The following is a 23,277-nucleotide window of genomic DNA, read 5'->3' as shown; positions in this document are numbered from 1 at the left end:
CATGCTGACCTGCTGGTAGGTGATACCAATGAGATTATTTGCAGCCAGATGTGGGTATATCACAGGTGCCATTAATGGTAGCAAGATCTACAGTATATCTTCCAAATGGGGTAAGTCCTCTAAGATGAATTCTCAAATATGTTGTGTCTAGTGCAATAATAGCTATTGATATGGTGCACAATATTTGCCAGAATAGGAAATCTGTTATTACAGGTGCGCAACTCCACTGACAATTAATAGATTCTGTGAAGCTCTAGTCTTCCGTATGTGGTGGCATTTTTTTTTTTTTTTTTCAGAACTCCAGTCAAGTCATGATAGCTGGACAGACTGATCAAGGTCAAAGGGCTAATGTATGTTTTAATTTACAGTGACTTAATATGTATGCTGGGCTGTCAAGCCCCAATGTTGCTGTGTGTGTGTGTGTGTGTGTGTGTGTACAGTCTGGCATCAAAAGCAATCCGAGGGCATTTCACATTTATGCCTAGGGGTGTTTCACATAAGGGGTCACAGCAATGTTTGATCAAGCCATGGGTGTAGTTAACCTTCACACACTTTTTCTCAAGGAACCGGTATGTCTTTTAAGGAAGCGTGCACAGTAAATTTCATGGGTGGGTTGTGCAGGATTTCAGCAGGTTAGATATAATTTGAGAGGCACTGAGTGTCATTAGCATAGCACTGTCAGTCGGGACGGAGAACTGAGGGAAGGGGCGCAGGCAGGCACTCTGGAAATGCACTAAGAAGTTACTATTGCGCAAGGGATCTGCAAATTAGGACCCTCTGAAATGAAGAGAAGAGTGAAAGCGTGACTGGATGATACTGATTTAATTAGGTAAAGTATCATTCATTCATTTTTACAAGACACTTAAGCAACGGTCTCATCATGGGACCCTCTCGTTTCTCGGTTACCACTCCTCCACCAGCTAACGTTAACGTTAGCTAACGTTAGCTACTCTGAGGCACATGATATTATGTTAGCTATTAGCGAATAACTGGACTTCCAGCTATCTGTACCTCACTAGTACCACAACGGAGCATTAACAAGCTGAGTTAGCTGAGTTAATTTAGCTGGTTTCATTATTTCTTTGTGGTAACGTTATTTGTCTCTTAGTGTTAAAGACACTACATGTTACGTTATAAGCGCACACCAGTGTTTGCTAGCAATCACTAGCATTGCTAACTTGCCTGCTTATAAACCACGAAATAGCAATAGCTTGCACCAACTTGGAATGGGACCGGCACTGATGGACCTGATAGCAAGTAGCACAGTTTGTCATATTTCAGATGATATTTGGTCGTTGCCTGTAAGGCTAAAATTAGCGTTTACCACCTCTAATTAGCCACCAATGGCTAGTTATCGCGTTTAGCTAAATTACCTCACGTTGAAAGTGGTTACACGTGCCCAATGCGCGTGTAGCTTGACAGCAAACTTAAACCACAGCAGCTAACACCTTTCTTGGAGGCTGATTTGGATTTAGCTCCAGTGTAAATTACTTTAGTGTTCTTCCGTGACTTTAGTACCACTAGCTGGGGACACATCTGCCACCATGAGCACCTAGCGTTCACCTCCCACCTGGCTGCTTCTCATGTGCTTGCTCAAGGCAGGGGTTAACGTTAGGCAGTGTGACTGTCTCAGGCAACAGGCTGCTTTCCACCTCAGCTGACCTCCATTGATCAAGACTGGCTTCTAACGTGTGAGATCTGCGAACGATCCCAAAGTGTGTGAAAACCAGCAATAGAAATACAACTGAAGTACTTTATGTACACTCACTTGTGTCTTGAGGCTTATGATTGGCCTCCTTTCCTTTCACCTATATTTAACATAATGTATGACCTGCAGTTAGGTTTTCTACCAAGTGTCACATTAGACAGGGGTTTTATCTAAATTGTAGCCCAATTGATACTTGACCCATACTTATATTGATATTTACGAGTTTAAAAAATGATTCCGTTAAGATTTCAGTTAAGTCCTTTTGACCAAATGGCAAAATTTACTTATATTTTAACATCATCAGCAATGCATGGACATGGTCCTGGTTCTGGTCCTGTTTGAGGTTTTGATCATAAGAATTGTAGACCACTCTAAAGCATTTTTGGCTGTAAACAAGCCTGTTAAAAGTACTATTTCAGACAGCAGCAGAAGAGTGAGAAATGCTGATGACAATAATATGAACAATCCTCATGGTCACACAAAATGAAATCTTGTTGAAGTTCCAACTTTTCTACTACTACTACTACTACTACTTCTTGCTTGTAGTAATGAGTCTCTTTAAACAGACCTTAGTCATGTGATTGACTTGGCCAATCATAATGGCTGCATTACCATACTACTGAATGAATATGAGAAGTCTAGGCAATGAAGGCAGGCTGGGGTAGAGAGGAGCTTCCGCACCTTCCTGAGCTGCTTCTGTCATTGGAGGCTTTTATGCCGTCTAGAATAATAAGACTGATGTGATTTTTTTCTTTCCACTGTCTCTTTAGTCCAGAGGTACCAGATGAGTGTTTTGTAGAAAACGTGGGGCTCCGTGTCGGAGTGCTGCACTGATGATTTGAACACAGTTTGTAGGTGAGTTTCTGATTTCTTTTTGGCTCTGGATGATTATCTGCCTGTTTGCTGTCTTTATTGACGTTGTGTTCATGGAATACAATGTTGCATTTATGATGTTTATACAGTTCACAGTTAATTTGGGCTGCCTGTGCTCAAAAAGTGTATACCTCTGTTTGTCCAGCTACCCACTAGACATTGGCTCAGCTAGTTTTGCCTGACTCTGTTTGGAGATCATGTTTGCAGTCCTCAGGGGCCTCCCTGTGTGTGACTGGCACAACCTTTAGCCAGAGCAATGGGAGACTCATCCGTTGTCACTCAATGGCCTTCTGTGTCAGTCACTTATTTCATAAGAACCCTCTGTGCAGACATGCACATAAAACACCAAGACAGTCAAATGTTTTCTGTGCTATTTTGTGCCTCATGCTTCAGTACTGGGTCTGCATTTGTTCAACAGCAACACATGCTAGTAAATGTCAGCTTGTTAATTTCATGACATGGCTTACAAAGTGTAGTGATCTTGGCATACAGTATACTGACTTGAGGGGGTCTCCTACCTTCTCCAGCCCTCCAGTTGCTCTGGTTTCTGTAAGCAGGCAGTTGGGTGGCTTTTGACCGTGGTAAGAGATTTTCACCGTCCTGAGCTGGGGAATATTAAACATGACTGTGGCCAATGCAAAGTCTGGCACAGGTAAGCTGTCAAAGACAAAACCCTAACTAATCTTTTGCACTGTTGCAACGTTGTGTACAAAACATGACACTTCATTACCATTTGAATTGTACTCTACCCACTGCCCAGAGATAGTGTGGGTGTGTTTTCTGCTGCCTGTGAACTTGAATGTGTCCCACCATGAAACAAAACCACATGATATACTTGCAAAGCAGCCAAATGTTTGGGCTTCCATAGTGACTGCATTTGTTTCTGTGAATTGTCCTCTCAGATCTCAATTTGTTTTTCTGTCTACTTCTATGTTAAAAATGTCTGAGGGCAAAAAGCTTTTTTTCAGAAAACACAACAAAACAAAACAAAAGGCATGACAGATCCTATTTTAATGAATAGATAATTACTGGGAAGTACAGAAAGAAATTATTGATTTTATAATGTCACATTGGCTGAATATGCAAACTAGCTGTATGTCTCAGGACTTTTGGCTCTATTTTCTTGCTGTGTGGTCTCAGCCTCAACAAGGCAGATCTGTTAGTAGAACAATTCCTTTGTGACTCAGTGTGCCTGTTGCTGCTGCAGTGGAAATAAGGAATGTTCTCTGTGAATTGGCCCATTGATTGACTGTCCACTTATTGTTCTTGCCTTGTAAGCTCTTATTATAGTCACATTACTTTGTTGTTTTATTTCATCCGTGTTTTGCTCAGATCTTAGATTATTTTCATTGTTACTGGCCGCTAACTTTTTTCCTGCATTTATAAAATGGAAATTCACAAAGCACAAAGCTGCTAACGTGAACCCTGACATTTATTTTTCCCTCTCAGCGATGCAGCAGGTCCTGGACAACCTGAAAGACCTGCCATCAGGCACAGGAGCCAAAGATATTGACCTCATCTTCCTCAGAGGCATCATGGAGAGCCCTATCGTTCGCTCCCTCGCTAAGGTAACACACAAGCTTTCTCCAAGTACTCCTAGCACTACGTAGTACACACACAATTAATTACTGTAATGTAATCTCATTAGATTGTCATCAAGCCCCAGCTATAGTTGAGAGGAGGAGCAAATATCGCTGTGAGTCAGTAAAAATGAAGGTGCAATAAGTGTTGCATGTCACCGCATGTCCAAGAAGATGACTAAGTCCTCCTCGCTGTGCACCCTATGAGGCTCAACAACATCTTTCAGTCAGGCAGGCAATACTTATTGTGGGTTGGAAGGAGAAAGAGTTCGATCTCTCTCTCTTTGCCTAAAACATACATTTTTGAACAAGTATGTGCACCTACAAACAAACTATCTTGTAATGTGCTACCGTGCAATGTTATCTAATCTTGGCTTGTGCCCACCGCTCCGGTGTCAAGGTTTAAATTACATGCAGAAAATGAATCCTGGCATGGTATAACTGTCATTAGAAGAGAGAAAACACACATCAGATGTGCTCTCTGCAAAGTGGTGCAGCACACCTCCAGTAGTTTTTACATATTCCTTTAAAAGCAATAGAAAATATCCCTAAACCTTGAGTATTGGTTTAAGGTCGAGGAGACAGCAACCATTCCTTTCAGCACTAGTCAAATACCTTTTACACATATCTTAAAACGGTCGACATCCTAATGAACAATGGCTTACATAACAAAACAGAGTCTCCAATGCAGATTGAGGTCATTAGGTTCATCTTCGTATCTATGAATAGAAAGATTTCTATTGAAAACCCAGGCAGTGAAGGCAAGCACTTGTCCTCATTTCTAACAGTAGCACTGCTCTCCTTGGTTATCACTTTTTCTGCCTGCTAGATGGACCTGTATGTAGTTTCTGCTGTAATGTCGTACAGCATGTACTGAACTGTTCTCTTCGTCTTCTGTGTATCACAGGGATAGTTTGATGTAAGAGCCACAGGAACATGGCATTTTAATTGTGCCTCACTTCTGTAATTTAACATACAGTGTGTGAACACAACAACGGCAGTACCCAAAACAATATAGTGTTATATTTGTCAGGGATTAACCATATGATCTCATTTCCACGTGTGATAAAACTAAGCCTACAGCAGGGTGTTAAACTCTTCTCAGTAGTACCAACATAGCACAATGCGTTCCCAGAAATGTACTATATCCCTATATACATCAATATTGGGATACAAAATTACTGTGAAAGAACATTTTGCGCACCCTTCTGCTGGGTGTCCATCCTGTCTATCTTCCTCTTTCTCATCTGTCTGCAAAAACCAAACCAAAGCCTAGTGTGTGCTCAGTGTAGCTATATGCTTTTCATATTATCTTGACTTGTCCAGCAATTTCTGCCTTAACCAAGATGATTAAATTCCAGCCAGTGAGAAGGCAGTTGCCTTAGGACAAGGAAACAAAATTTAAATGAAGGAAATAGATGGGGTGAACAAAAACTTTTCTGTGCTGCTGCTGTGTCCTTTCTGGATTGGTTGGATATGACGTGCACATGCTTGACAAAGTTAGTGAATGTCTTGTTTCGGGCTCATCTTAAAACATAGTGAAGGGTCACGTGCTGAGAATTACCAACCCAAAATAAAGAATTCTGAGAGTAAAAATTCAGATTTCTAAACTCTGACCATTTTTCTTCTATTGGTAACACAAACAAAGAGGTTGTTTTTCATTGTCTTTACCAAGCTTTTTGCAAAAGTGGAAATTGTTTGGTGTGTGTGTGTCTGTGTAGGCCCATGAGCGTCTTGAGGAAGTTAAGTTACAAGCTGTGCGGGATGATAATGTTCAGCTGGTCACAGAGATCCTGGATTCCCTCAACAACCTGCAACAAAAAGATGCTGCCATTGCTGAGCTTGCCAAAATCCTCCAGGAGCCTCACTTTAAGGTATCTTATACCTCGTTCCTCCTGTACACCGTCATTGCCGGGTTCAAAGGGTGTGAAAATCTGTTGACTGAACGGTCTAGCTTGTGGTCTACTCTTGTGGGAACGGATGTCGGAGCTTTCACACCAACTGTTATATTCTCTGAAGTGCCAGCAGCTCAGGAGGTCAGGCAGCCCTGCTGCCTTGTCGCCCTTTATATTCTCGACCACTTAGAAGCTGCAACATGTGAGTGTGGGGGTGTATTTTCTTGGGCCAATAGCAGCCTGAGTTATGTGGGTAAAGTCAGGGGGAGAATACTGTGCCACCTACTGTTTCAGTAAATCCTCACTTTTGCTGATGCAGTTTGTTGTCTCTGACAAATGCTAACTCTATATTGTGGCAGCTCAGGTAAGAACAAGACTGACTTATCTCCTCTATGTGTCATTTTGTCATCTCTTGATGCAGTTATAAATGCGTCTTTTTATGAAGGAATGTGTACAGTAAAGTGATTTATGTCTTCACTCTTTCATTATAATATATCAAATGCCAGTGTGTGTGCCAGTCACTGTTGGTTTTCAGCATTTTGCTGGATGAACCAAATGGTAAAAGTGATTATTGTCTTTCCTAGTCAGAAAAAATGTGTTGGAAAGTACAGAGATTGTGAACCAGATTTACTCTCTGTTTCTCTGTTGTTCCTCTTTTTCCTGCCTCAGTCTTTGATAGAGGCTCATGACAAAGTGGCTGCAAAGTGCTATGAAATGTCCCACGCTGCAGTGAACAGCGATTTCTCGATGACGAGTTCACTCATGCCAGCTGATGCTGTCAGGATGATTGGCATCCAGAAGAAAGCTGGGGAACCACTGGTGAGTTTGTCAGGCATTTATATCAACCACAGCTGTGCAGAACAAACATGTGACGCTCCTGTTCGGCTGTTAAGTGTTATTTTATTTTACTGACCATCTGTTTACAACGGGGTAACTCAGTTTTACAAAGTAACTCAACATGAGTTTCTTCTTTCACAGCAAGACAGACCCAACCCCATGAAATAGTCGTGCCGTGTGATTTATGAAGTGCAGATGTACGTTACTGAAAGACTTTCACTGTCTTTCAGGGGGTGACTTTCCGTGTGGAGCGGGGAGAGATGGTGATCGCACGGATCCTGCACGGCAGCTCGATTGACAGGCAGGGCATGCTGCACACAGGGGACGTAATCCGCGAGGTGAATGGTCGTGAGGTCGGCAGCAACCCCCATGAACTCCAGGAGCTGTTGAGAGAATGCAATGGGAGCATCACACTCAAGGTCCTTCCCAGCTACAGAGACACACCGGCACCTCCACAGGTGAGGAGAAAGGAGACTGCATTTGATGGTTTCCTGTCAAGTTCCAGCTGTGGGAAACTAATAATGCTGTTGCACAGGAAAATTAGTAATATTGAATCATGTATTTTTAAATCAGCTTTAAGCGGGATTGAAATCAGGAGATCAGTGCATCAAGTGCACCACAGGATGTGTCGATCTGTACATCCAGGTGTGCACAAGGCTGTACCTGTCAGGGACTGGGTGAGAGCTGCCTGACCTGGGTGATCTCAGAATGCCAGGCTTCTGAAAATTGAGCCCAGGGAGGGTCTATTAATAACACCCTACACACTATCTGGGACATACACCACTCTATTCACTGGAGGACCCCCCCCACCACACACCACACACCCACACACCCTCCTTCTTACAGTTACAGGCACACACAGCAGCTGACGCGGCAGAGCAGTATGTAGGGTTATGTCAGAGACTGACCTTTGTGCTGAGAAAGATCAGACGATCGAATTCTACTGTTCTGCTATGTGCTTGTTAGGTTTCAGCAATGGGTAGAGTTTTAGCTTGTGAATTAGGCTTAAGTCATAAAAAAAAAACCCACAGACGATGAACCTGTCAACAACTTTATTTTGATGACTTCATTGTGTTTGTTGAAACACTGACTGCTCACACTGGTCTCTTTTCAAAGTTGTGGTCCATGTTCATTTACCTCATTCAGCCTAGTGCCTTCGAGCATCGACAGAAAGGGAAGTGCAAATGCAGAACAAACAATGAAGTGGACAGTGTAAACACAGATATGGCTGTTGTGAAAGGGAACATTGAAGCTTGAAATATGACTGTACTATGAATAGGATAAGTGTACGGGAGGAAAAAATAATATTATTAACATAACATATTTTAAGAGCTGGACACATTATTAGTTTGTTTTACAGCCATGGCTGTGGTGATTATTTAAGTCTATGAACCAAGATAAACAAATAATTTTCTTCACAGTGTCCAGCTAAATGAGAGCGCATGTTTTTAATAGGGGTTTAAGGTATTGCTCGATCCTGTTGTGTGTGCTATCTGTATAATTTAACTGTCTGATATCTTGTTCACACCCTTAATTGTAGGTTTATCTGAAGCCACACTTCAACTACAATCCGGCCACTGACAACTTGATCCCCTGTAAAGAGGCAGGCCTGGCCTTTTCCAAGGGAGACATCCTCCATGTAGTCAACAAGGAGGACCCCAACTGGTGGCAGGTGAGTAAGCACATTTTGCTCAGCAGTGACAGACAGTACTGCTTTGAACAGAGTTGTAGCGCTAATTATATGCGGGATGGAAAAATTGACTGTTGAAAGATGCAAGAAGCAGCTCCCGATGAGGATGATGATGTTTGTGACAAATACATGTGCCTTGCATTAATGTTCTAAGTGAAATATTTAAACCAGTCATCTCTCAACTACCCTGATTTCCACATAGGCACGCAAAGTTGTTGGTGGAGCCACTGGTCTCATCCCCAGTCAGTTCTTGGAGGAGAAGAGGAAAGCTTTTGTGAGAAGAGACTGGGACACTTCTGGTACAGGTCAGTGCAGTCCTGTTAACTCATTCTCACCATGCTTCCAGGAAACGCTTGCTTGTAACGCCACCATGTGGTGATATAACACGAAATGTCTCGACTAGGGATGCTCTGTGGAACTCAAACTGCGAAGAAGAAAAAGAAAAAAATGATGTACCTCACATCGAAGAATGCAGGTGTGTTATTTTCCTTCATATGAGATTTGGTGACAAGTATGCAGCGTTACACTGTAAGTGCAGTGGTATTAATTTTGTCCTCATGCAGCCTATGTTTTGCCTTGAACAGAGTTTGACCGTTATGAGCTGCAGATCTATGAGGAGGTAGCCAAGATGCCGCCGTTTCAGAGGAAAACGCTGGTTCTGATTGGAGCCCAGGGAGTTGGGAGGCGGAGCCTGAAGAACAGACTTATTGTCATGAATCCTCTGCGATATGGAACCACTGTACCCTGTGAGTGTGTGAGACAGACAGCCGAGGTTGTTGCATTGTCTGCCACTAGTTGATTTCCTGCCCAGGTACATGTAACACCTTCCTTCCCCTTTTACCTCCAGTCACATCACGCCGTCCGAGGGAAGAGGAGAGAGACGGCCAGAACTACTGCTTCGTGACGCGGGAGGAGATGGAGAAGGACATCAAGGAAAGCCGTTACCTGGAGCACGGCGAGTACGACGGCAACCTGTATGGCACCAAGATTGATTCCATCCATGAAGTGGTGGAGGCAGGCCGTACCTGCATCCTGGACGTCAACCCTCAGGTAAGTCAAACGCACCAGCTCTCACTGCGCAGATCCTTTTCTCCTAAAGCTTCGTGGTGACAGTACATTTTCTTCTCAGGCCCTGAAAGTGTTGAAGACTGCTGAGTTTATGCCATTTGTGGTGTTTATTGCTGCTCCTGAACTGGACACACTAAGAGCTATGCACAAAGCTGTGATAGATGCTGGACTTACGACAAAGCTACTTACGGTAAGTTTTGAGAGGATTTAAGGTTCCTAATTACTCATGAATGGTTGTTGCTTTCATCGTCCTAACGGCCTGAACCCTTTTCTGTAACAGGAGAACGATTTGAAGAAGACTGTGGACGAGAGTGCCAGGATCCACCGGGCATACAGCCACTACTTTGACCTGACTATTGTCAATGACAATCTGGACAAGGCCTTTGACAAGCTGCAGGAGGTTGTAGAGCGATTATTCATAGAGCCGCAGTGGGTTCCAGTCAGCTGGGTTTACTGATAATTTCAACCCTCTGCTGGATACATGTGCTGTCCGGGCGCCTAGACCTGGGCTGAAAGGGGACACCTGAAGGGAAGGAGGATTCAACACTGTACTTCACACATGTTGGACATGAGCCCTGTGTGAATTTGGGTCTCGCACAAAACTGCATCACAAAGCTGAGTCACCTTGATCTGAATTGCCAGACACCTTTCTAGCACACTATGCAACTCACAACACACAGAAAGTGTACTTATTTATTGGCAAAAATATTTTTTAAAGAATACTTTCTAATCATGTGGATTGGAAGAAAAAACTGTCCAGTATGGTGTCAGTATGTTTTAAAAGCAAATGTGTCATGTCCTGTTTTAACTTTACATCTGTATGTAGGTAAAGTATTTATTCTGCAAAAATGAGGAGGGCTTGCTCATCGAAAAGAACGATACCTCAGTGTCACAGTTTACAGCACATATGCCTCCAGTAATTCATCTCATATTGTTGCTACTGTACAAACTTTCAAACTTCAAACTCAGTCATGTAGAATAGCATCGTATTTTGGAGACTTTTTCCCTCCTCGGCTACATTTATGCCCTGACGTCTTTGCAGTTGAACCCCATTAATGGGAAAAGTCATGCCAGTCACTGATGTGTTGTACAGAAGGAAAAGTAATACTGTAGTGTTTACCAATTATTTCTCTTTCACTCAAGCACAGACAGATTACATTAATTACGTTGATAGTTTGTCAGACATTTGGATCATGTGAGTGTCTCTTAACTGTTCGACCCCTCACTATGGTGCTGTGTTTGTTTGGAAGAAGGAAAAAACTTTCCACAGGACTCTTGAACAGGGTACTGCATCTCAGTGAACCATCCCTTTTGATGTGATATTACTAAAACGTAACTGTTTAAATAAAGTTCATGTTGACTTATAAATGGTATATTTTACAAGATTTCAAAAAAATATGTATTTTCAGATGTCAAATAAATAACTGGTGTTTTCTAATGATCGGCGATTTGGTTTTGCTTTGTTCTTCTGCATTTATAACAATCTATGGTGATATGTTTTTCTTTCTGCACCACATAAGGAGAAACAGACAGAAATGATAGATAGGTAGCAAGTTGAAACATTTGGAATTTCAACTTTGTTCCTTGTCACACCCACAATATAAAACCTGAAATAAAATTCCACAATTTTAGGCACCTTGAATTTCACAAAGATGTGTGTGCAATCAAGCTGCATGAAAAGTATTCAGAAAAAAAAAAGTGCTTCAGAGGTTTATCTTCTTCCTGATGGACAATACAAGGGATTTGTGTGGAAGTGTCAAAATAATTTTCAAAACCAATGAATATTTCATATAACAATATTTAATAGTGAAAAACAATGAAGTTATTAAAGTTATTACAAACAGTAGAAAGCCACAAAGTGAAAAGTACAAGATATGTCAAAGTTTGAGAGCTGCGGTGGACCTCCAGGGCCGAGAAATTACCTCTGACCATACATACATGTAAAATAATCCATTAGTGTATGTTTTAAAACGTGAGGGGATTTGAAGTTTTCATGATACTGACAGATTAGGCAGTTTGATACAAATGTTGCTGTATATAAAATGTAATTCCATGAGAAGACAGTATTGTGATGCTTCTTTCAGACACAGGAACATTCATGTCTAGTGGCATAACCCAAAATCAGGGCATGTCAATGAGGGACTTTAGGGGCGTTGCTTTAAATCCTGCGTCACAGTGTTTTTTTGCCTGATCAGCCCGCATGGAGTCATCTCATGTTTTAGATAACAAAACTGTAACCTAAAAGCTGTTTACTGACATGTGCATTTCAAATCACTTTTGTCTGACTGCTAAATCTCAAATTGACCATCATGTTACACTGGAAAATACGTACAACTAAAAAGTGCCATAATGCATTGACTTAATGTTCATCAAGGTCAGTGTTAACCCACTATTTTAACCCAAACCATGGTATTTTCCTAAACGTAAACAAACTGTGAATGAAACTGCTACTACTTCATACCACCCAAACATGCTTACAAGGCAGACTAACAATGTAGAAAAGGTGTGAGGACAAATACATAAATGACAGGACAATGTGCACGTGCAACGTCCAGCATACCAAGTTTATCGTGGTCCCCTGTTGTTGAACTACTTTCTTTCATTTTCATTCAGAGACTGAAATCTGAATATTATAGCATATTCAACTAGCCTGTATACTGGTGCTGATGCCATCAGGAGGTACAGTCTTAAAATTGTAAATTCTAGAAAAATTCCGTCATCAAGGACTTTGTACATGTCTGAATCTGAATTCAGTTGGGACCATGTAATAGTTAAATATTCCAGATCTGCAGCTAATGTTGATTCTTTATCATAACATGGCCACTGAAAATTCTAGGTTTTGATTGTCTCGAAGGTGTGGATTACTTTCTGGTATAATCTAGAGCTAGACTCAAAATTGGTCATTTTACAATTCTAATCAATAAATAGTTATTTCTATAAAATGAGAAACCAGTGCAAATTGTGTCTTCAAATTCATAATTTCCAATTATTCGGTTGACGATTATATTTTGATTGACTACAGTAAAATGTGTTTCGGAGGACAATTCAACTTTCACCAAAAAAAAGAGCAAAAAACACTGATAGGTAAATAACATGAATATAATGTGATGCTCTTTACCTCATCCCAGTGCGGTGGCTAACGTTTGTGGTGGCTGTAAAGGCGTCTTCATTTCAAACACAGTGAGCCAATGAGGCGAGACCTCTAACAGCAATACACAGGACCAGAGGAAGAGTTCCTGGCCGGTGGTTTATTTCTGTCTTCACCGTGTCCCCGTTTCTCTTCAGAGACACATTAGAGGAGGCAAACAGATGTTCAGTCTTTTTATACATGTCTTCTGTCATCGCAGCCAGACCTGCGCTGCTCAGAGGCATCTCTCCCTTCCCTGACATGCACTGCACCTGTAACAGGTGTGAGAGAAACATAAAAGGCATCACTATGACGAACAATTTATAAAACCGTGCATAACATGTTGTATTCTTCTTTGTAAAAATTGACTTTACTAACCAGTATCTCTAGAGGCTGCAACATTGCGAGGCTGCAGCACATCCCCAAGATGGCAAGACATTCATTTGTCATCTCTGAAAGACAAAGACCCAGATACTAGATTAAAACAGAATTTACAGAAACAAGGTTTTCAGGACATTCTGCATCATTCTCCCCCTGACATTAAACTTTTTCCACCGATTGATGACTTTATTTAATATTTCACTTAAGTAATAAAGGCTGCACAGAGGACAGTTTTCTCACCATCGATGGCGCTGGCAATGAGGTGCAGGGCTGTGAGCACTGATGTGGACTGGCCTGCCTCAGCTGACTCCCTCTGACCAGGCTGGTCCAAAAGGTCCAGAATTGCTTGGATGTTCTCTTTTTGAGACTCTGTTGTTGCAACATTGCCCAGGTCCGGTCTCTCACCCAGGCACATCTGGTCCAACTGAGACACAGGAAGACACCCAGATTTAAAAGCTAAAGCAACAGAAGCTAAAAATGCTAATGTCACGTTGCCGCCACCTATCTGTCCCACTTACCACACTCTGAAGTGAACTGATGGCCCCTTGGTCCTCCATAACCTTTGTCATTTGCTGGAGCAGAGAGGACCTTGTGTTGACAGGGAGAGCAGAAAGCAGCTGGAAATGATCACTCAGTCGCTCCAGCTCTGCCAGCGGGAAATAAAATACAAAATGGACACTTGATCATTCACCTCCACAAACAAAATGTATCATGCATGCAGCAGATTACTAACAACTAATACTGAAGCAGGACAGCACAATATGGGACCTTGAACTACATGGACCTTACAATATAGGTCAAAGCACATAAACAGTTATCACAACTTTCTGATAAGACAGCACTTTGTGACCCAAAAACAACACGTGTTTCCGACCATGTCATCAGCTACAACGACCATCTGTAGTCACGTGTTTTAAGGCTGCAGAGAAAACAGTGATTTACCTTCTCTAAGGCAGCTATTTTCAGAGGCTTCCGCAGAAGCCCCTGAGACACCCAACAGTCTTTTCAGAGAAGGACCATCTACTTCAAAACCTCCAGTGGTGTCTGACATCAGACACAGCTCTGTGGAAAATAAAGCATGTTGCACTCCAAACACCCAGACATGAAATGTGACCGTAGCAAGAGTTTCAATCAATTGTTCTTGTCAAATCTGCAGAAACTATACAGCTCATTTTGGTGCTGTCTCACCATAGCGTCCATCGTGTTTGATCTCTAACTCTATAAGGGCGTAGGCAATGGTAGAATGGATGGGAATCTCCATGGTAACGTTGCTGTCTTTACTCAAGCTCCCATTCTCCTTCAGTGAAACCTGCAGATGTGGGACAACACCAGTAAATACAACAATTAATCACCACAGAAGAACAGTTCTTGGTCATGCACGGTACACTTGTAAACCCATTTGCTGGTGAATCTGATTCCAAAGGATGTGGAAATGAGCATCCCAAACATGTCAATTTGATATCTCCTGTGTGGCTAAAGTGGAATTTCATTAAAAACCTTTTCATCTATGTAGGACATAAACAGTGAACAAAGTTTTGATTTCAGTCTGAACCAAAAAGCAAGGGCTTCTTCTAAGCCTGAAAATTTTGCAACAACAATTGAAAATAACTCAGAGAAGAACCAAATTATCAAAGCAAAGGAGAAATCTAATTTTCCTCTAACAGTTGGCACAAATTTCACTTTTGCTTAACTAGAAAACATATTGCTCTGCTCTCTCTGTCTACTCGCAGAGCTCACAGTTGCATGCAGAAGTGAATCTCAGTCCGGGAAAAGTAGGAAACCACTAACTGAGGAGAAAATACCAAAACACATTGAGAAAAGTATGCACAACAGAAAGGGAAATTATTCAATCACTGTTGATTATGTAACAGGAGCCTATGCCAACCATTTCACCACATTAAGTTATTCAGTGCTGGTACCTTTGGGTTCTTGGGCCCACAGAAGCTCAGTCTTCCCCCACACTCTCCTCCCTGCTGCACCTCCTCTATGACTGAACAGGGCTGCACGGTCACAATACGCTCCTTCACAATCCCGAACGACTGTCTGTGCTTCTCCTTTGTCTGCTGGACCAGACTATGGGACATGTCCAGGAACCTGAGACATCAATTCACAAAAAAACACATCAGTGCACCTGTTTGTTCCAAAGAAAATTCTTGTGTACTGAAGTATTGTCTTTAATTAATTAGAACTTTAAAATCAACATGCATAAGTGCAAAAACTATTCATCCTAAACCAAAACAAGCAGTCTTCTCCAGAGTGTTAATATTCACCTGAGCATGCTGTGCCGCTTTATGGTTGGACAAAGATCATTCCTGCTACGCTTTGATGATGTGAATGTCAGGTGATATTTGCAGCATTTTTCTTTCATTCAACACTTGAATCTCATTGAAACAAACATAAATAAAATAAATGAAATAGATTTTCCTTCAAAAATGTATGTTTAAGTGACAAACATGAATTGAGTTATCTATCATAGGTATTCTGGCTGTTTTTGTACCTTTTTGTTTGGACTTTTATTGATTTTTTGGTGTGTGTTGTTGGCAATTTCTGCTTTTTTTCTATTATAGATTACTGATTTACTTGTTACTGTTGATGGAGTTATTTAATATGCTTTCTGATCGTTATGCTTGGCTTATTCTGCATTTTTGGTCTTATTGATACAGCATGATTTTAATGTTTTTGTATCAGTGATGGAGACTAGTGGCCACTTTGTGGAAGCTAATGAGGAACAAATGAAGAAAAAAGAACAATTACGCAAACTGCATCAGACAGGACAGTGGGAACAGGTGAGGAACTAACCTGTCTTTGGAATCTCGCAGCAGCTTCTGCACGTCCACTTCCTCTTTCTTCAAACTGCCAAAGCTTGACTGGAGTTTGGAAGAGTCTTTACCCTGCACACTCACACCGGAGAGGACGAAACTTGCGTCCACGTTTCCCTGAATGTTGTCACCGTATGTCCCATTGTATTTAATGAAGTCTGTCTCTATGATACCTGTGGACAGTGAAACATTCAGATTTTCTAAAATTAATAATACATTAAAAATAACTAACAAATAAGATTGAAGCAGATGCATATCTACATATAAGGCCATATAAGGTTTGGATGTTTACCTGGCTTTATAGGTGTGTCTCCTGTTAGTATATCATTGAGGGTAAAATCAGTGGGAATATATTTGGGCTTCTGCCAGAACCAGAAACGCTTGCGTTTCACCACTACTGTCAGAACAGCAATAGTGTCATTCAGGCTGGACACCGGGATCAGCAGACCTCCATGATCAACCTCCTCCACAAAGTTTCTGGTGGCTGTGGCAAACATCTCCCAGCTGGGTACAACCTGTGAGGCTGATAATGAAGCCAGGTTTGAAAAGGATAAACACAGGGTTTATCAGCCAAGACAAGAACGTACTACCACTCTTAACACTTTAAGTATTGTATCCCTCTTTCCAACTATGTGTTGAGCTACTTGTACTGCAACAAGGCACTGTCCCAGCGTGGATCAATAAAGTTTTTCTGAATCTGAACGTGAGCTCCTTCTCAGGCTAACTCACAGTAACTGGTGGAGCTGCTGGTTCAATAGTTGTCAAAGGTCTTCATAATACTACCACAATTCATTCTCTGACACTTACTGTACTTTGACAGCAAAATCAAACAAACAATAAAACCAATATATCATTAGAAACAGCGCGCAAGCAGCGCTCGTTTCTTCACACTGAAGAATTAGCAACATGCTACTAGCATCAGCAAACACATCACTCTGAAGTTGCTGTCATCGAAGTCGGAAATTTGGCCGCTTGAAGAGCCAAAAATAAATAAACAAATTAAGCAAAAGTAGAAAAACTGAAAGCTAATGCTGAGTGTTACCGATAACCCGAAGTCCTTATTTCAGTAAGAAACCAGACGAGAAAGTGTCTCTGTGTCCAGACTCACCGAGTACACAATGCTTCCACACATCAGTGCCGCTTTGCTGTGAATCTTCCTCTGTTATGGACAAAAGAGGCCCAGACGCTCCGCCCCCCCACGGGAAGCTGTGGGCGTCTTACTGAAGACACTGTCAAAACACGCCGATAATAATAATAATAATAATAATAATAATAATAATAATAATAATAATAATAATAATAATTTGTCTTTGTCACAGCACAAAAAGCTGTGCAGAGTACTTTATTTTGCTGTACTCTAAGACTACTTTCTAAGCACGGATATGAGGTACTTTCCAATTTACGTTGCTTTGCACTTCTACTCCACTACTTTTATTTCAGAGGCAAAACATGTACTTTTTAAACTATTTGATATCTTTGGTTACTTTGGAGATTCATGTTATTATTTCACAATATAATCAAGAAATACATTTTGATGGATTATTGTAGATTAAACCACCTGGGACTATATAAAGTTGTTCAAATTACGTTTACCAGCTACAACATTTGAGTACAAACAATAATGCATCATTAATTATAATTATTCTAACAATTATTATTCTGCAATGGGCCAGACTACTAGTATTTTCACTCAAGTAAAATGTTGTAATGCAGGACTTTTACCTTTAACCAAGTAAAGGATCTGAATATTTCCTCCACCACTAACTTAACATACAATTAAATAACATACCGATGTGGACTCTCTGAACTGTTCTTGCTGAAGAGAAAATGATCAGTGAATGTCTGGTCTAAACCATAATAATAATGTTTTCACACACACACACTCAATCACATACCTGATGTTGTACAGCCAGCCAGATGCCTATGCAGCATTGATTGCTATTTGTTTCCACCTAGTGGTTGGTTCAGATTCACCACTAATACTACTTCACTAGCTTGAATTTACATCTTGTATCATGGACACGTATTCTCTGATTTACAGATTCAATTGATTCTAAGTATGTATTTTTAGTGTGAGTTGTAGTCCACAACAGCTATCTTACTCTTTTAGGGCTGTTTTATCAGTGTATCATGATTTATCATATTACTTCATTTATTCAGATATATTTTTGACTTGTCTGGTTAACCATTACTTGCTTCAGGCCTCCATGATTATTCTTGGACTTTGGCTATTGTAAAGCACAACATGCAGTAGTATGGGCAAGAAATATACAGCAACACCACAGTGAAGCAGCTGAATCACAAAGACCAATGTCAGCATTTAATGAGCTGTGAAAGTGGCTTGTAGCAGTAAGTAGTTCACAGATCATTTGTGTGACACAGCCACACTAAACACTGTAAACATTTTGGGCTGAATATGGTATTTATGTCCTATTTGGTTAACACTATCTGAGGCCAGCCTATGAAATTACTATGATGAGAGGAGCCAAAACATGCAGCCCTGAGCAAAACGAGAATTTACTGAGTGATCTTTGACCCTTGTCCCACACCCTAAAGTTAAGTGGAGACTCACCTTAGAGAGCTGTTAAATCAGAAAATTCATGTGTATAGTTAGTGTGCAGTGCAACAAGCAAGGCATTGGCTCGGGCTCCTTCAAGTTGATAACGCTCCCATGCACACTGAACTTTCATGGCCTCCCAAGGTACCAGAGATAGCATCACCTTCATGGAGTATTCCTGTTGCACATAATATGATAGCACAGAGAGGAAGAATGGAGCAGCTTCATAAGCACAAAATTGACTTTCTCCTCTGCGGACAAGTGAAGTTCAAAACTGATAAATCAGTTGTTGTCTGCTTTAGTAGATTTGACTGTCTGACAAGTCAGCATCTCAGTTCAGGATTGATTACGATAAAAGGCATCAGTGTCACAAATGACTCCACAAAGAGAAAGCATCACAGATTTTATTTGAGCTCATGGAGCATAGTTTTGGACACTTTTGGTCCCAAAGCCCAGGGTCCAGGTAAACAATGGTGCAATGGATAGAGTGAAAAATGGCTGGATTTGATATTTGCTTGCTACAGCTGCTCACAGTTGCACGATCATTCACGCAGTCATAGCAAAAAGCACGTAATTGCTGTTATGAGACAGAAAGAATGGTCGAGTAAGGATTTAAAGATCATTTAAACAATTCTTGTTTGGTCTTAAGAATTCCTTACAAAACCTGATTATTTAAAAAAAAGATCTCAGAGATGCAGAAAAAAAAATAAAACAATATGAGTACAACGAGTAAGGCATCAGGCAGGTGCTGAATAAATATCACATGTATACACTTAATCAATGGCATATCAAGGCTAGTTTATCTCAGAGGTAGAGAATGTCCATAAGACGACAGCTAAAGTGACCAGTTGTTCAGTACATCTTAAGATAGTGTAGACAGGTAATGACAAGGATTTGTCATCCTTTATACCAAGCAGTTTTCCATTTCTCAGTGATACAGTGTAACATATCAGGTGAAAATATGGGCAACGTTTGCCAAAATGTATCAACATTCTCATAATATGTTTGCATAAACATGTTTACACAACTTATATAAGCACTTGCTCTTAAGGCAATAACTTTGATGAACGGCAATGAAGAAGACCAGTGCTGAACGTGGATGGTCGGACGTCACCAGAACCATTCTGGATCGCAGTACAGGGCTGTGCGGCTCGAAAATGCGTGCCATCTGCAGTCCAGGGGTCACCACAGCGTAGGAAAATCTATGAGGGTGAAGCCAGGGTCCTTCCTGAGCTCCCAGTACATGTTGTTGCTCACCCAGGCATCATCTTTTGACTTCCTGTGTGGGCACAAGAAAAGCGAGACTGTTATGAATACTGTGAAATATAAGTGGGTGTGTTGAAACTGCTGTTACAGTGACAAGCTGCACTCAAGTCACGCTCACTTCCCCATACATGACTTTGTTGGTAATAAACCTGAATATGTCGGCTACCTGAAGAATTTAGGTTGATGCGTTAGGCTGTCCTCCTCCAGGTGTCGCCGCCTGTCTCTCTGCAGCTGCTCGATCCTCTGTTTCTGCTCCTCTGCGGCCTCCAGGTTCCCCTCCTCCAGCAGTCTGCCAGCGAGACACATTCATTATGCAAAGATGGTAAAACAAGTTTAAACTACACACTTTCAAACCTTAAAAAATGTATGCTAAAATTAGTTTGATTCATCTGAGAGCCTCTACAGTCACTTGCTATTCTTAACATAAGTGCCGATGTGCTATTTTTGTGCTATTTTGATCATAGGCTTGGGTGGGCAATTCCCAAGACAGCAGGTCAAACCGACACGATTGATCAGAATAATAATTTCAGAATATAAACTGTGCTCAGACATTCACTCACGAAGAGCTGTTTTTTTGTATCAGATGTCTCTAATAATTCTGCAGTATCTAGCTATTTTTACCAGGTTTCTCTAAATGTTTTACCCCAATTAATTAAAATATTATAGTTCTCATTTACATGATGTTTCCGAAATCAGGTTATTGAAAGCCATCATTTGCCAAATTAATGTGTATGTAAATACACCAATTTTTCCCCCATTTTTCTCGTACCTTTGGTCCACACGTAGTCTGGTGTCTGTGGGTGGTAGCAGCAATTTCAGGGATGGGTCCAGCTCGTTCAGTTCAATAGCAAACTTGGTGAAACCATAGTACTGCTCATGGTCTACTGGCATTGCATCTACATTGCACACAAATAGCATCCACTGTATCAGACACTGTAACAGGGAGATATGCACTTTCAGTTTATTCTCATGAAAGAAACTTGTCATACTTGCTCTCCAGATGCATGTGGCTGAGGGCGGGTCTCCACAGAAAACTGCTTCATGCCACTTTCCAAAGAGTCTGTGGATGACCTTCCCTTTAGTATCGGTGATAGTTCCCTCCACCTCATTCACACTTGAATTCCAGTATTTGGCCTGAAAAAACAATTGACAGTTGCAAAAGAAAAATAGGTATGTCCTTGATCCACTGAAAGGAGTTGCGGAGATCACAACAATGTCTTCTTGCAGTCAGCAGATGTTGCTGTTGCATGAACCATCCTGAGCCCCACTGAGTGTTGCTGGGCTGGTTAGTTTAATGAGAGACGAGGATGCATAATGACTTCTGACATGTCTTGACTTGATATCCTGCACAGCTTCAGGAGGTCTTTCAAATGGGCACACACTAAAGCAATTAACCTTCTCCTCTCAGTAAAGGCTTCCATACATCAAACACTGAAAACATCCAGGGGTCCTGCTGGCATGCAGGTGAAGAGCACCATCTGTGTAGAAGGTTTATGGACTAATGAAGGTGTTGGTGACTTATATATATGGAAAAATGCACTTTCCTTGCTTGGAGGAAAAGGCGACCCCCCGCGGAACAGGGGAATGTCTACCAACACAGACATATGGCGAAAGAGTGCTACAGTACGAAGAATATACCTAAATGTTGTGGCTTATCCCAAGTCAAAAGAAGTGCACTCTAGTGTATTAGAAAAATAATTAAAGTATAGAAAAGTCATTACAAGCATACTTTTAAAGTTTTTTTAAAGTATGTTTGACATATACTTTTAACACACACTTTATTGGGAGTGTATTCGAAATTGTACTTAAGTGTACTTTTAAAAAGTGTACTAAATTACAAATACTTTTAACAGTAATAAGATGTGCTGTATGAACAGTGTACTTATTTTTTCAATAGTGAAGTAAACAGTAGGACTCCATTTCAATCATGATATACAAATTTGAATCTTGTGATTTAGCGCATTCAGAAAAGTTATTTTCAGCGCAGAGTTTCTCTTCACACCCCTGACTATTGCTCTCTAACCAAAGTGAATATAACATAACTATTTTGTGTATATAATGAATGCAAGACACAGCCTGATAATGCATTACAAATCCATCTGGTATTGTGAAAATGTTGGGACGGTCAAAGGTGAAATTACATGCTAAACTATAAATCAGTTCAAGGCATCTACTGCTACTACACTTTGAATAGTCTCTGTGTTTGAAAGGTGCTACACAAATAAACATGTCTTGTCTTGCAGCACCTTCCAGAGAGGGATTCAGTGTCAGCTTTACAAAATAAAGGATTTGTCATGAGAAATGTAAATGGACATCTTGTGCAAAGCCCTCCCTGTTGGCAGACGCTGTCGCTGTGTCCTCAAAGAGTGAACATTGCATCAGAAAAAGTTGCTGGAAGTGATAATGTGGGGTGGCTGCAGCCCTGCATACTGCAGGGCTTTTCCACATGCTTGCCTCACCTTAATGAAAGTGATCTTGCACTGACATATATCACTGCTGGTGTTTCTGATGGAGATCTCCCCATAGTGCTCAATCCAGCGCTGTCCACTAAGAATGTTGTGGATGCAGGACGTCACCTTGTTCCACTCATAGTGGTCTCCAAATCTAGAGAAATGGAATTAAAAGCATTAGCATACAGTCGGTGTGTATGTCTGTCTGTCCAGTCCTAGGGCAAATGAGGCAATAGAGACTCACCCTGGCAGAGTTACATGAGTGGTACCAACAGGAACAATCTCCATTGACTTCCCCCAGAACTTGTTCTTGCACCTCACATCTACAAAATCAATCAGAAGAAAAAGCAATTGTACACATTTACTAATACTGGACGACGAGGCACTGTTGAAATCTGTACAACCACTGACTATGGATCAGACCACTTTCTATATTCCACTACCTTGCCAGAAGATGAAGTTTTTAGACTCTGCATGGCAAGCTGAGATCGGTGGGTGATGGCTGACCTGACGTTGTTAAGGACAACAAACAGCTGTGTTAGTGAATGGATTCTCATGATGCTTTTAGTGTGCTATTATCAGAATACTATGATTTCTGAATAGCTGCAGCACAGAATCCAGGACTCATACACACCTGCTCTGCAACAAATCGAAAGCCTTTGTCTGGCCGATCACATTCGTATGTCTCTCCCAGGACGGGGTTGAAAGGCTTTCCCCCAGTTCTGCAGTAGCTGGATGCATAGCCTGATACAACAAATGTAGCTATGTACACCTACACAAAGTGAAACCAATACAGTTAGTAGTGCTTTATTTTAATCATTTTTATTGTAGAATAATGAGCAGCAAAAAGCATAAATGGGACATAAAAAACCCTTGAAACTACCAGAGCACTGAATTATCTGAGCTATATCATCAATTTAACATACCACATATCATTGGTTCATAACGTGTGTCAAATCCTATTCTTATTCTCAGCCTCATCTAATTTCCTCTCCATTTCACTGTAATGAGCAGAGTAACTGACTG

General features: G+C 41.1%; 3 protein-coding genes across 7 annotated transcripts in view; 1 reads left to right on the top strand and 2 right to left on the bottom strand.

Moving 5' to 3' along the window:
- Positions 1-55: 55 nt before the first annotated feature.
- On the top strand, positions 56-11,075 carry pals2a (protein associated with LIN7 2, MAGUK family member a). Of its 2 annotated transcripts, XM_041942171.1 has the most exons (15): positions 56-110; positions 297-350; positions 2,479-2,563; positions 3,109-3,233; positions 4,031-4,149; positions 5,883-6,035; positions 6,726-6,875; positions 7,124-7,351; positions 8,434-8,565; positions 8,786-8,888; positions 8,987-9,058; positions 9,168-9,329; positions 9,431-9,633; positions 9,713-9,841; positions 9,932-11,075. In XM_041942171.1, exons 4-15 carry the CDS (start codon positions 3,203-3,205, stop codon positions 10,106-10,108), a joined length of 1,659 nt encoding a protein of 552 aa, XP_041798105.1. In that variant the 5' UTR covers positions 56-110; positions 297-350; positions 2,479-2,563; positions 3,109-3,202; the 3' UTR covers positions 10,109-11,075. The 2 variants fall into 2 exon arrangements, with proteins under 2 accessions (XP_041798105.1, XP_041798104.1); XM_041942170.1 differs by lacking the exons at positions 56-110; positions 297-350 and adding an exon at positions 697-829.
- Positions 11,076-11,441: 366 nt separating this feature from the next.
- gsdmeb (gasdermin Eb) lies at positions 11,442-17,130 on the bottom strand. Of its 2 annotated transcripts, none has more exons than XM_041942916.1 (10): positions 17,087-17,130; positions 16,271-16,501; positions 15,959-16,151; positions 15,079-15,253; positions 14,348-14,468; positions 14,102-14,221; positions 13,678-13,805; positions 13,400-13,583; positions 13,157-13,230; positions 11,442-13,050 (listed from the first exon to the last, which is right to left on the bottom strand). In XM_041942916.1, the coding sequence occupies exons 2-10, from the start codon at positions 16,473-16,475 to the stop codon at positions 12,823-12,825; spliced, it is 1,428 nt and encodes a 475-aa protein (XP_041798850.1). In that variant the 5' UTR covers positions 16,476-16,501; positions 17,087-17,130; the 3' UTR covers positions 11,442-12,822. The 2 variants fall into 2 exon arrangements, with proteins under 2 accessions (XP_041798850.1, XP_041798851.1); XM_041942917.1 differs by having other exon boundaries at positions 17,021-17,111.
- A 1,806-nt stretch (positions 17,131-18,936) lies between these two features.
- The window catches only part of osbpl3b (oxysterol binding protein-like 3b), a 30,286-nt gene continuing 25,945 nt past the window's right edge, over positions 18,937-23,277 (bottom strand). For all 3 annotated transcript variants that reach the window (XM_041941653.1, XM_041941651.1, XM_041941652.1), the window contains 8 exons: positions 22,886-23,023; positions 22,695-22,758; positions 22,496-22,574; positions 22,261-22,405; positions 20,791-20,935; positions 20,571-20,697; positions 19,968-20,090; positions 18,937-19,814 (listed from right to left, as the gene is read on the bottom strand). In XM_041941653.1, coding sequence (XP_041797587.1) covers positions 19,718-19,814; positions 19,968-20,090; positions 20,571-20,697; positions 20,791-20,935; positions 22,261-22,405; positions 22,496-22,574; positions 22,695-22,758; positions 22,886-23,023 — 918 coding nt within the window. In that variant the 3' untranslated portion in view covers positions 18,937-19,717. The remainder of the gene's footprint in view (positions 19,815-19,967; positions 20,091-20,570; positions 20,698-20,790; positions 20,936-22,260; positions 22,406-22,495; positions 22,575-22,694; positions 22,759-22,885; positions 23,024-23,277) is intronic.

This window comes from Chelmon rostratus, chromosome 8 (assembly GCF_017976325.1).
Source record: "Chelmon rostratus isolate fCheRos1 chromosome 8, fCheRos1.pri, whole genome shotgun sequence".
Classification (NCBI taxonomy): domain Eukaryota; kingdom Metazoa; phylum Chordata; class Actinopteri; order Chaetodontiformes; family Chaetodontidae; genus Chelmon; species Chelmon rostratus.
The sequence above is the reverse complement of the archived record's forward strand: the minus strand, read 5'-3'. Positions and strand labels throughout refer to the sequence as shown.

Bases quoted from the DNA above. Each gene is read 5' to 3' on its own strand.
- pals2a (XM_041942171.1), top strand. From the start codon at position 3,203: ATGACTGTGGCCAATGCAAAGTCTGGCACAG. The intron at 4,150-5,882 runs GTAACACACAAG...GTGTCTGTGTAG, and splicing joins TCGTTCGCTCCCTCGCTAAG to GCCCATGAGCGTCTTGAGGA. The intron at 9,330-9,430 runs GTGAGTGTGTGA...TTTTACCTCCAG, and splicing joins ATATGGAACCACTGTACCCT to TCACATCACGCCGTCCGAGG.
- gsdmeb (XM_041942916.1), bottom strand. From the start codon at position 16,475: ATGTTTGCCACAGCCACCAGAAACTTTGTGGAGGAGGTTGATCATGGA. The intron at 14,222-14,347 runs GTGAGACAGCAC...TATTTTCCACAG, and splicing joins CAAACACGATGGACGCTATG to AGCTGTGTCTGATGTCAGAC. The intron at 13,051-13,156 runs GTTAGTAAAGTC...CACCTGTTACAG, and splicing joins TGCAGCCTCTAGAGATACTG to GTGCAGTGCATGTCAGGGAA.